This window comes from Podarcis raffonei, chromosome 11 (genome assembly GCF_027172205.1).
Source record: "Podarcis raffonei isolate rPodRaf1 chromosome 11, rPodRaf1.pri, whole genome shotgun sequence".
Classification (NCBI taxonomy): Eukaryota; Metazoa; Chordata; class Lepidosauria; order Squamata; family Lacertidae; genus Podarcis; species Podarcis raffonei.
The window spans coordinates 43,851,463-43,864,298 of NC_070612.1; the positions used below are offsets into that span (position 1 = coordinate 43,851,463).

The following is a 12,836-nucleotide window of genomic DNA, read 5'->3' on the forward strand; positions in this document are numbered from 1 at the left end:
CACAATTAATGTTGCACAATCAGTGCAAAATAATAAGCAAGTTTGAAATGTGTTTTGGAAATTTGTCTTGAGCTAATTAAATCAGTTGCTTTACTTCATTTTCATACCATTCACATTTTGAAAATGCAGCCAGAAAGCAATACGATATCAGCTTTCCCCACACCTAAAATCCAGTTGTCAACTGTTATTAGGGAGTTGCCATTATCATAGTAATAACAAAGAGTGTTTAATAAGGACATTTTTATTTGACATACTTTATTTTTTAAAAATCTTGAGAAAGTTACATTTCCACTTCACAATATTTTCAAACAAGGCCTTACGGTTTGCATTAAAGCTTCAAATATTATTATTTTCTGAAAATTGTCTACATGATGTACACTTGTATAGAGCTTTGCAGATCACACAGTAGTCCCTAACAGGTTTGTTAGTTATAGCAGCTATATATGAATGATCCACACAAGGTTTCACTTAGTCTGAATGTAAAGTGCTCTTTCTTTTCAGTAGAAACTGGATGGGTCCCCCCCCCCTTTCTAAAAAAAGACCAAACGAAACCATGACACAACATTCCTGGGTGGTTTAAAACTTTTCAATTTTAGTTTAAAGCAAGAAGCTCTGCATAGACAGGTAAGTATCTTTGCCCCTGGTCCCTTCAACTGAAGTGTAAGCATCACATTTATATTGAATAGGTCCCAAACGATCCACTAATTCTCAGTACTGATTGAAACAGTATGGTGCATAAAAGTAGCAGAAATGTCCAAATCCACTTGTTGATTAAATTATGATGGGGGGGGTTCTTTTTAAAAAGCAGAATATCACTTCACTGTACAATAAATAAGTTATGGCTTAGTCAGCATCTCATAAATAAACACAAGCTAAAAGTAACGCTTTGGGCTACAGTTTTATGATCCCAAATGATCAGCAGCTGCCAAACCTTGGGGAACCTGTTGCAGTATTTTTAAACAGTACTTAGCAAAACATATTACACAAATTTAATTCCACCAAAAGAAAACGATGATCAGAAGTGCAGTGCTTCACCAACCTCTGCTTAAGAGCGACATTTGCCACAAGCTAAGCAGACTATATGGAGCTTCAGTCAGTTTTGTATGGATTGCTTTCTAGCTAACACATCTAATTGACAAGGGCACCCTAAGGCAAAATTGTTCCAAACTTAATGGTCAGTACACTTTATTCTAAACACACTAAAAACCATTTTTAAAAATGAAGTTACAGTATAAACTACGCAAACAAAAAATGTTCACTTTTTCTTTTTTTTAAAAAAATCTATAATATTACCATTTGGGCCTGCTTTTTAAATCTCTCTATATGCAGTTTTCAACAGCAAGGTCTGATGTTTCAAGAGAAATTGCACTTATATTTAAATATACTGAAGTACAGTATGTAGGAAATAACCAACAACACTGAAAACACACATAAGAACCTTGCTATTGATCACTGATAGACAGACAGGTTTGTAAAAGTCAATTGCGTGAGTCACAATAAATCCATCTTGGCTACAATCATTGTGATTCACATCTATCTCCCAATTTCTATTGCAGTGTGGATTCACAATGTACTCTGCTCCCATGCAAATATAGTAACCAGGACACCTAACCACTCGCAATGTAGTGAAATAAGCTCCTTTTCAAGCAAGGAGCATACATAATACATAAGCATAAGAAATGCACTGTTACACAGGGCCCATTTCCATTTTAAAATGGAAGGTGAGTGCCAGCAAGCATCAGCTAAGTAAAAATTTAAAACCAGATAGCCATCAGACTTCCAGCTTATGAAAGGCAATGAGACTGCGAATCCATTTGATTTCTGAAGGCTCCAAAGGCATGCCAAAAGGCAGGTCAAGGGGTGACTCCAGAAAGCTCTTTCTGGACAAAAGAAATCTGGTAGAGATGGAAAAATTTCTGTGACACTTAAAAAACGAAACGAAAACAGAAAGACTCAAAAGCAGGGTTGCAGCAAAAGCACTTAGGAGATATGATGTAATTAAGACATAATGCTAAAGATGGGTCCTTGGGCATTACATGTCCTCATCTTCGTATTTCAAATATTTTGCTGCAATCGTTTCTTCCAGATGAATTCCTGCACTCCCCATCAATGCAAAAGCTGGATACATTTTACCAGAACAGTCTACCTGACGCTCATAAAGACATTTCATCCTGTCTGCGTCATAGAATCCAACTTTGCCTTTGTCATAGTCTAGGCAGATTCCAATGCATGATGGCAGGGGAAGAATTCTGTTCATAGAATCTTTGGAAGCAGCTGGAGCAGGAGAAACCTTAGGAATAAAGAATTTCTTCATGCCTAAGGTTACCAGTGTGAAAGGCTGCAAGGACTCGACAAAGATGTCTTCACTCCCACTGTCATGACCACTGTCTTGTTCATATCTGGAAGAAGAACACAACATTGATTGATGCACACTAGAAATACTGGAATATCTCCTAAAATCTTCAAAGTTTTCTCACAGTCCAGTACAGTAAATTTCACACAATAAAACACAGACCCTTAAAACATGGTGCATGAAGCCAGATTCTCTGCCATGCAGTCCCATAGTATGCTAGAGGGCAGCGAGAAGGTGTGCCGAGAATCTACATAGCATCAACACTAGGAAGATGTGTGCAGATTTAAATGAGAACTGCGTGCATGATCATGTGAGTTAACCACATTTTTTCACATTGGAAAAATGGCCCTCCTCCTGCCAGTATGGCTTGCAACCACAGCAAGGTCCTTGGAGCAGGATCCTGGCTTGTGTCCTTCGAGATACATTACATCCATCTCAAGTGATACCACATTCTTAAATTGATCTGTACTGCCGAAGGCCAAGACTCAAGGCAAGCAGCAATTACAATGCATATAGGGCATCCTGCCCCCCCCCATCTTGTTTGATGTGCCTTCCACAGGATGGAAGAAGTCAAAATGTGTTTGAAGAATGAAAATCTAGGTAAGTCAACTGTGAAGCAAGCTCAGGAAATTTGGACGAGAGTCACTTGTCTCTCAGCTTCAAGAGCTGTTGTAAGACTAAAATGCTGCTTTGATTTCCTCTGAGGAAGGCCAAGTACAAATGTAAACAGTTGAGAAAATAGTATACAAGGTCAAAGTTTGAGGCATTGCGTAAAGTAGCAACTTTGGTACTTCTGAGATCAAGAGGACTATGCTACCATGCTACAGGGTAACTTCTATCAGCAATGTTCAGCAAAAGAAACAAATCAAAGAGGATTCTAACCTTCTGAAACAGTTAAAGTGCCGTATTTTTCGTCCCATAGGACGCACCAAGTTTTTTGGGGGGGGAAATAAAGGGGGGAAATTGTCCTTTATTTCCCCCCCCAAAACCAGGTCAGGGAACAGCGGTATGGCGGTTCTCCGCCTTCCCCGCTGTCCCCCGAGCTTGTGGGGCTGGCCGATTTCTGCCCAGCGCGAGGGGTGCTCTGCTTCAGGGCGCCTTGCGCGCCGGGCGGCAGGCTGCTATCCGCAGCATGGGGAGCCCTGCGGGAGGTCCCGCAGGGCTCGCCACGCTGCGGATGTCTGCCTAGCACAAGGGGCGCTCTGCTTCAGGGCGCCCCGCACGCCGGGCGGCAGGCTGCTATCCGCATCCTAGGGAGCCCTGCGGAAACTCCCGCAGGCTCCCCAGGCTTGCTGATAGCTTCCTGAAGCCTGGAGAGCGAGAGGGGTCGGTGCAAACCAACCCCTCTCGCTCTCCAAGCTTCAGTGAAAGCCTGTATTTGCCCCATAGGACACACACAGATTTCCCCTTCATTTTTGGAGGGGGGAAGTGTGTCCTATAGGGCGAAAAATACGGTAATTCCTCTTCTGAAAACAGTATTTCAGTGACAGTGTTAACCAGCACAATTCTTATGTTTGAGGAAGTGAAGCCAAACAGGCTCTGACATGGTACAGTTCATGACAACAACAGGTTGTTGTTTCTTTCTATTTGATAGACAGCATGTACCTGGTCACCATCGTCCCCTGAACTATTTCCTCTGTGCAAAGAAACTTTCTTGGATTAAAATTTGCAGTGTCATTTACCATTTTGTTCTATGTCAAATGTTATAAATATTATACACCTTTCCTTTGTAATTCTGCTGAACTTACCATATGCAGGCCTCCAGTGATAAGTTCTCCTCTGCAAAAAATCACTATGAACTAGGTCAGCCCTAACACGGCTTCCAGATAATTGAGCACAAATGAGAGTAATTATCTGGATTCAAGAACCTTACAGCTAGAAGCTACTGCTGTCTGTGAACTGAGGTGGAGCAAATAACAAAGGAATCCCCAGCAGGTAAAGTAGGATCCTATTCTTGGCAAGCAGGAAACCCTAATGCTAGAATCTACACTCTTAGAAGTGAGCCATTGGATATTGGCTACCAGAAAACATGTACTTTAACTGCCAAGAGCAGAAAGACCAGGTCTAAATTGGAAATTATAAGCGTCTGTGTGTCGTAACGAAACTTCTTCACATTTTCTCTCTCAAAATTTTCACTGATCCTCCCCTATCCAATGACTCCCAAAAGCTTTTCCCAAGGGTTATGGGCAGTGCTTTTTTTCTTTAAAAAATGTTTAGGGGTACTCTCATTTTCCTACCCATACTGAAATACTGCCGTCAATGAGGCCAAACAGAGATTCACAAAGTGTTTAGGGGTATGCGTACCCCTGCGTCGTCGTCCCCATAAAAAAGAACTGGTTATGGGACACTCTAGAATGGTATGGACTAGAGAGGGCTTCCTCAAACTCGGCCCTCCAGATGTTTTGAGGCAACAATTCCCATCATCCCTGACCACTGGTCCTGCTGGCTAGGGATCATGGGAGTTGTCGGCCAAAAACATCTGGAGGGCCGAGTTGGAGGAAGCCTGGACTAGAGGGCTGCAATTGGCAAGGGGGATTAGCACAAAGGATTAGCCTTGGTTGGCCCCAGCAGAAGCACTTCTATGCAAAGTCACCATTGGATACAACTCTTTGTTTCTTAAGGCAGATGATGATGATGATGATGGATTTATTCTGTGCAGGTTATTACCCACATACTGGTTACAGAGTTTCCATCTATATCCCTGCGGACGAATTTTCCCAAGCTCACACTTGCTGATGTAACACCTCCCACACTCATGAAATCTCTTTGGCCTCCAGTTCTTTTCCCAAACAGGCTTCACTTCCATTTTTAAGTGTGCAACAGGAGAAAACACTGCAGTTGAGTGTAGCGGTAATGGTAGTAATTACTAGCAGCAGCATTTGAGAGCTAGAAAGTATTAATACTCCATTTCACCTTCCAATTCTCTCTTGCAAAATCCCATGCACCCATGCTCGCCTTACAAAATCATATATAGAGAGAGTTGGAACCTTCTTCTAACATACACCTCCACCCTCAGTTGAGTCAGGATTTGGGGGAGGAAATCATTTTGAGACTCTCAAAAAGAAGAAGAAAGCACTCTGCAAATAATAGTAATTCCTTTTTTCAGGTTTAGGGAAGGAGGTTGAAGGAAAATTGTCTGAGGGATGGAAAGATGGCAGTATAATAGAGATCGGCAAACCCTTCAAATTCCTGCTTTGGGTAGTTCATTGTAAGTTGAAGAACCAAGGCTATGAAGGAAGATATTTAAAGTCAGCAAAAAATGCAGGTATACAGAGGTTGCGCCTAAGGCATGAATCAACCCTGGGAATCAAGCAACAGGTGGGAAGTCAAAATAGCCCCCATCTACACATGCTGAAGAGACCAGTCTTTGCATCTTTGCTTTACATTGGATGTAAAGTAGCTGGGCAGATGTATATATCTACTAGCAACAATCTGGACTGTACTTCTGAGAAATGTGCAATTTCAAACTGTATTAATTTTTTAAAAAATTGTCCACCTTTTTTCCATTCTTCCCCCCTCCTCCTCTTTCTGGCCCTTTTCTTCATGTTGTAAGATTTTTCTCTCCCCGACAGTGTCACGCAACTGTAATCTTTAAAAAAAAATTAAAACGGCACTTGTCAGTACTATTGAAGAGGGAAAACAAGGATTATGAACAAAGCAACTGATTCAGGACAAATATGGGCAGCCAGCGTTAGCAAAATACCCATCACAGCAGCCGCATTGGAATCATCATCCAGTGAAGGATTAGTTTCCCCAGATGCTGAACATGAAAAGAAGCTAATAGAAGTTGAAAAGGCAGCTTAGATCCTTTCCTCCTCATTTCCACCCCTCATGCTAGAAGCAGGAGGTCAAAGGAGACTGACCTGAAGGGTCTGAGCTGAGTTAGAAGAGTAGCCGTGAATGCATTGCTGTCTGCATGCATGCACATATTATTTCTGCTCAATTTAAGCAATGTATACAATACCGTAAAAAGGAGGCTTCTTGCCTGCTGGTGTGAGCTGCTGCAGTGCTGAGCAATGATCTGTAACAGTTTGCTTTTGAATCACACTCTATCGCACTTCTGAGCTGAATGCTTTTTTTATTGCTGCTGCTGCACTGAATAGAAATTTGGCTTGTACAAGCACGCAAGTCAAAACGAAACCAGCAATCTGTCCTTTTATGCCCATGTGCTTCTTGGAAATGCAGATAGATATTTGATACACAAGCGCGAGCACCAACTCTGATACACAAGTACTAGCATCAAATCTGTGTTCCTCTTGCCTACACAAGTTGTAGGAAACTGTACATTACAGTGACCAATATTCACAAGGGGGGAAAGGCAGGAACAAATGTCATGTTGACATGTGCATGAGTAAGCAATCAAAAGCATGTCGCTTTTTTAGAGACCCATTCCAATTGAAATCACTTGAAACAAAATCTCTAAAAAGAAACAATCACTCTCTAATAGTGAAATCTTGGAAATGGAACCAGAAAAAGGGCTGCCGAGAAGCAAGCAGGGTGTATCAGCATGCTTGGGGGAATCCCAAGTTTTATTTAAAACTTGAGAATTTAAAACCAGGAGAAAGAGGCAGACTGCCTTCCCCGTGTGAAGGCAGCTGAGGCAGCAATCCAGCTGTTACTTCAACCAATATGGCTTTTATCTTATATAACCTTTGCATTAGCCGTAAGAAAGAGCCGTAAGAAAGTATTACTTACCTTGGGCTTGTTAGATCACGAGAATTTTGGAACCATTCTTGGATCTTAGCATCAGATGCAACTCCTACTTTCACCAAATATGAATAGGGCTCCACGCGGAGAGCCCAGAAATGCTTCCCTTTCACAATACCGGTGTCTCCAACAACATAGTCTAATGTAGTGTAGCAACCAGCTTGGATACGTTCAGCTCCCAGAAGCAAAGGAAATCCAGCCCTGCTTTCCACAGCATTTCTCCTCGCATTCAGCATGAGGTGTTCGCTATTGTAGCCACACTTGTCATCGAAAAGGAAACTAAAAACTGAAAAATATGCATCCTAGATCAGCATCTAATGATTGAGATATTCCTAGTTTTTTTATAAAAAATATCACTTTTTTACTCTATCAGCAGACTGGACAAGGAATCTCAGACATAATTACTAGAACACATTAGTGGCACCATGACTCCTACTAAAGTGCAAGAAATTAACGTCACCTCCCAATGTTTTGTTTAGTTTTAATAAGCCTGATGCTAAGGATGCCCTTCTCCTTAAGACACCATAATTATGCTCATTTCCTTTTGTGGGCCAAATGGTATTGGCTTCTCTATATCGTAATTTTGAAATTGCCAACAACTGGGGCACTACATTGTCCCTTCTTCCCTTAAATATCTGATATTTTAAGAAACTGTGATTGCTACGAAGTTCTAATATTTTAAATAGTTTTGCTTGCTATGGTTTACAATCTCCTCCTTGGTTCTTTAGCAAGAAGGGAAAGGCAGTATGAGCTCTCAGGTGCTGAAGACCATCAGCACTAACTTAATTTTATATTCACAATTAATGTAGCCTTCTACTAATAAATAATCTCTGTGGTACGACGCTCCGGCTCTTCCTCTCATTCAGAGAACCATTCCCTTGGTTCCATAACCCAGTCCTCCTATTATGGATCAACTTTTGGCAGAGTGAACTTTTCAGTAATCTGTTTCTTCATCCCTTGTGCATTCTATGCTCTTTAAATTAAATATAATTAGTTTCGTTTCGTTTCTCCCTAAAAAAATATTCGGCTGGCATCTAAGGATGTTTTCTTTCTTCCAGATTCAAATGATTCAATCTGATGGTCATATTTCTTTACATTTGGCACTACTTATCTCCTTTCAGGAAGTACCTATAGAGGAACATCTATAGGCACCATTCAAATTCAAGTATATGAAGACCAATTGAGACTAATTTTCAACACTCAAGGTTTAGATTTTGTTCTACTACATACAGCGAAGGAATGCACAATTGGTACACACACTGACCAAATAGAATGTGTTATTTTAGACATAAACACATTATCTGAATATGTTTCCAATGTTTGCCGTTGTGTAGTGACAGCTGCATTTGTTACTGGTTACTACCAACTCAAAACTGAATCCAAACAAGATTGGCTAGCAGACCACAAGACTTATGTGGGATGGGTAACCAGCATGGTAAGGCGGTGCTGCGAAGCCACCCTCCCCACAGCAGTATTGCTGTCACTTACCTGAAGGGACAGTGGCCATCTCAGGGCACACTGGTGATAGTGCTGGAATGGTTCTGCCAGTGCCAACCTCACCACCCGCCTGCCCCCAGCCCCTCACACCCAGAAGCCTTGAGTGCTTCAGGTCTAGCTGTTGTACCTGGAAGCTCAGATGTTACTAGCAGCCAAGGGCATCACTTCCACTGCAGATACGCATGGTAAGAAAACTGCAGCCTATTCTTTCTGATGAGGCCCTGGTGTTCATCAGTCATTACCCTGAGACATGGTGACTGAGCTGACCTTGGAAACTATTCAGAAGTCTTGGTGTAGGGGAATGAAACTGTCCACCTTTTAACAAAGCTGAGTCATCAGGGGCACATTGTACTAATGCTTTTGTGATCAAAAGAGACCTCGCTTTTATTAATAGAGCTCTAAATGGCTACCGTAACTTCTCCTTTGTATTTCATTTGTTCCACTATGAATACTTGTCTTTTGGTCCTTCCTCTGTCTCCTTCAATAGCCATTGCACCTGGTCACATTTACGTAGCTTTATTAAACAATTAAGTATCTGTATTTGCTTGTTTTCATGTCCCTTGCCCCTCTGGTATTGTTTATCAGGTTGTATCTCTGCAAAGAGATGCTGTATTTTTAGTGTTTGTAAATGTTAAGTGGTTTATAAAACAGAAGCTAAGACTGCCTCCTCCTAAGATCAACCAAGTGTGTCATTCCAACAATACAAATCACTGCGTCAAGTTTAAATAGGATATGGAAACACTTCTTGCAGTTGCCCCCATTTATGGAGTTCACCTTAAAAGCTTGCCAAAGAGCAAACCTGTGCGCGTTTCAGAAATATTGCTAGAGCTACATGTTTGGGCTAAATATTGGGGCTCATGGTTAAAGCAGGCAGAGTGGGGAACTTAAAATATTAATTTAATGGAATTTTATTATAACTTGGTGATGGATATACTTCTATGTGAGTGTTCATATATGTATGCACAGCAAGACCTCAACCTTCCACAGCCACCAGTTTGGGAGTTGCAAAAATACGTGAATTGTACCTGGAGCTGGAGGTGTGTGCAAGATAACTTCCCTGCTCCAAGGACTACAGATAGATCCTTTATATCCTCTGACTCTGAAGGCATAGCTGCTGTTAGTGTCAAGATCAGAGATGATCTCACTCTTGCCGAAGACTTCAGTCTCTTGCCATGCTGGGTTAGCGTCTTCTCTGTTCAGTTTACGGTATTCAAGGATGTAAGTATCAGCTGAACCTGCTTTCTGTGGATGATCCCAACAGATCAAAGCTTTGTTATACATTTTGCTTTGTTCCTCATTGATTTCTGGTATATCAACACCTGAATTAAACATACAAGAATAATTTTTTTAGATTTGCAAACAAGCTTTTAACTTCACTAAATTAAAACAAAGACTTCTCCAAGTTGATAGCTGTTGGGGTGGGAGGGAATTCTACAGAATCCGTGCTGGACCTTATTCATCCTTGGTTGTCACTCACTCAACAGCAGTGCTGCTCATACCGTCTACCAAATCCCTTGGTAACAATACATTAAACTCCAGGGAAATCATTGGCTGCTCCTGCTAACACCTTTCCTGGACTCATTCCCAATCTAAATATGCTCTGAGATCAACTAGGTTACAAGAAAAAGCAACTCCAGCATGTGCATAACAGACAGCACACACAGCTGTGTCAAATGCTGACTTGACTTTGCCACACTATGATTACTTCTTCAATACAAAGGATCTGTTCTGTCTCTCCCAAAATGCCCAATAGTAGCAGGGCCTATTAGGGTATTTTCTAGTACTAAGAAATTCCCATAGTTGTTACAGGTATACAACTGACTTTTCAAGAACTTTGAAAACTCAGCTGAGAGCAAATTGTGTTTGGAAAGACTATGTTGGGGGGGGGGGTTAAGCAGAGCTTCCTTTCCAACTTACCACTCGAAAGGAAAGACATGTCCCCAAGAGCCTCCTGTGGCTTTGCTATGTCAAGAACAAAATCTTCAAAAGAAGCTTGAGCTGCAGGTCTGAAGCTCTTCAAAGATTCAGTTGCTTTTTGAATTCTGTATGTGGAAAAGTTTTACTAGCTAGATATATACATATGCATTCTTTCTTAACAAGTTAGCCAGTGGTCCTCAAACTTTTCTCTCTGGGCACACTTCCAGAATGAAAATTTGCTTACGCCACACCAATTTTTTTACTGATAAGAAATGCATTGGAAAAGGAAAAGAAACAACTTCTAGCAGTGTCTGATTTGTAACATATAATACAACTACTTTGTAATATGTGCTTGTAAGACATTCAGAAAGCATAAAACAATGCAGCTACATAAGAACATGAATCATTCACAAAATATAATATTGATTGTCCTTGAATCTGCCCAGCACACTTGCTATCTTCTACTGCCACATCAGTGTGGCTGGCGCACCACACTCTTTGAATACGACTGCTTTAGCCTCTTATAAGTGAGAGAAAGAAAAGATCTTGCAAATGAACAATACCTTCCAGAGACCCATACTAAAATATACAATCCTTTAGTTTTTGCTAATGTCTGGGAATGAATAAAACAAGTCACCTGCCAAAGTATACTTTTTCTTTGACTTTCCTATGCAACAGTGGAATTGAAATCCTCAATACAGTGGTACCTCAGGTTATATAGCTTCAGGTTACAGACTCCGCTAACCCAGAAATAGTACCTCGGGTTAAGAACTTTGCATCAGGATGAGAACAGAAATCGTGCTCCAGCGGCGCAGCAGCAGTGGGAGGCCCCATTAGCTAAAGTGGTGCTTCAGGTTAAGAACAGTTTCAGGTTAAGGATGGACCTCCGGAATGAATTAAGTACTTAACCCGAGGTACCACTGTATTTTATTATATATTGATTATTCAATTAATCAGAAACTTTATGATGCATAGTTGACATAAGCTAGTTTGAAAGAAAGTAGGGACACGATCTACTAGGATGTTCTCCTCTGCAAAGAAATTATAAGTGTATTGGAGCTACTTGAGACCCATGATCTCAAAACATATCACTTAGATCCAAAATACAAAAAGTGGGCAGAAAATAATTTTACTTCCACATGAGGGAAGTTGCCCCACAAGCAGATCTCTATACTCAAATTATGGTGAAGAACAAGGCATGTTTTGAAGTACAGTGGTACCTCGGGTTAAGTACTTAATTTGTTCTGGAGGTCCGTTCTTAACCTGAAACTGTTCTTAACCTGAAGCACCACTTTAGCTAATGGGGCCTCCCACTGCCGCCGCAGCATGATTTCTGTTCTCATCCTGAAGCAAAGTTCTTAACCTGAAGCACTATTTCTGGGTTAGCGGAGTCTGTAACCTGAAGTGTATGTAACCTGAGGTACCACTGTACATCATCTAAACATTTTAGAATATAAATGGCATACCTTTCATGAAGCTGTTTCGCTGTTTGAACAAAACAAGACTGGTCTGTTTCTTTAAGAACTTCTTGGGCATACCCTACAAGGCCATTATTTTCTAGAAGTCCCTGATACTCTTCTATCTGAGAATGCAATTTCTCCAGTCTTAGGTTTTTGGAAGCTTCAATAGCCCTGAGTGCAGTTGCTCGCCTCTCTTCCAAAACATCGAACAACTTATCAAAGCTGTGAGATGCTTCTTCCTTAGCTCTTTCGCCATTATGCTGAAAAACAGGAACATACTTTTCAATAACTACCAGAACAATTTCCAAAGGTAGCTAGGTCAGTCTGTTGCAGCAAAAACAAGAGGCCATACCTGCTAACATTTCAAGGATCTGAAGAGCAGTAATAAAATTTGTAGTCTGCCGGAAGACTCGTTCTTGCTTTTAGCAAAACAATGACATTGAAAAATCTAAGCTTTTGGTGCAAAGTGCACTTACATACTGTATTTTCAAAGTTACAAAGAACCACTTCCAAGCCAGGTTAATTAACACTTCACTAAACACACAGCTGTCCTGGCCTGAATATAAGAGCTGTTATTGACAAGTCAGATGTTACAAAATGTGTGAAGAGCTGCTCTCATTTTCAGGTGACAGTGAGGCTCACCTGAAGTTAGTTGTGTGAAAATACATCTAATTATAAATTTCTAATAAAAACTAAAAGAAAACTCCTAAATTTACTATTTTGTTTTATCAAGAGATAGATGTGGGACTTTAAAAAAATAGCAGTATTTATAATGCAAGACTTTAAAATCACTTTCATTGTCCCTTTGGTTACAATAAAGCTAAAATAATAACTCAGATACAGTGGTACCTTGGTTCACAAACTTAATCCGTTCCAGGAGTCCATTTGACCCCCAAACCATT

At 40.8% G+C, this 12,836-nt stretch overlaps 1 protein-coding gene across 5 annotated transcripts in view; it reads right to left on the bottom strand.

The window, feature by feature from the left end:
* Nucleotides 1–518: 518 nt before the first annotated feature.
* TRIM36 (tripartite motif containing 36) overlaps nucleotides 519–12,836 on the bottom strand; it is a 50,360-nt gene continuing 38,042 nt past the window's right edge. For 3 of the 5 annotated variants that reach the window (XM_053407963.1, XM_053407964.1, XM_053407965.1), the window contains 6 exons: nucleotides 11,941–12,194; nucleotides 10,475–10,599; nucleotides 9,583–9,876; nucleotides 7,049–7,346; nucleotides 5,850–5,942; nucleotides 519–2,399 (listed from right to left, as the gene is read on the bottom strand). In XM_053407963.1, coding sequence (XP_053263938.1) covers nucleotides 2,033–2,399; nucleotides 5,850–5,942; nucleotides 7,049–7,346; nucleotides 9,583–9,876; nucleotides 10,475–10,599; nucleotides 11,941–12,194 — 1,431 coding nt within the window. In that variant the 3' untranslated portion in view covers nucleotides 519–2,032. The remainder of the gene's footprint in view (nucleotides 2,400–5,849; nucleotides 5,943–7,048; nucleotides 7,347–9,582; nucleotides 9,877–10,474; nucleotides 10,600–11,940; nucleotides 12,195–12,836) is intronic. The other 2 variants (XM_053407967.1, XM_053407966.1) reach the window with 1 other exon arrangement.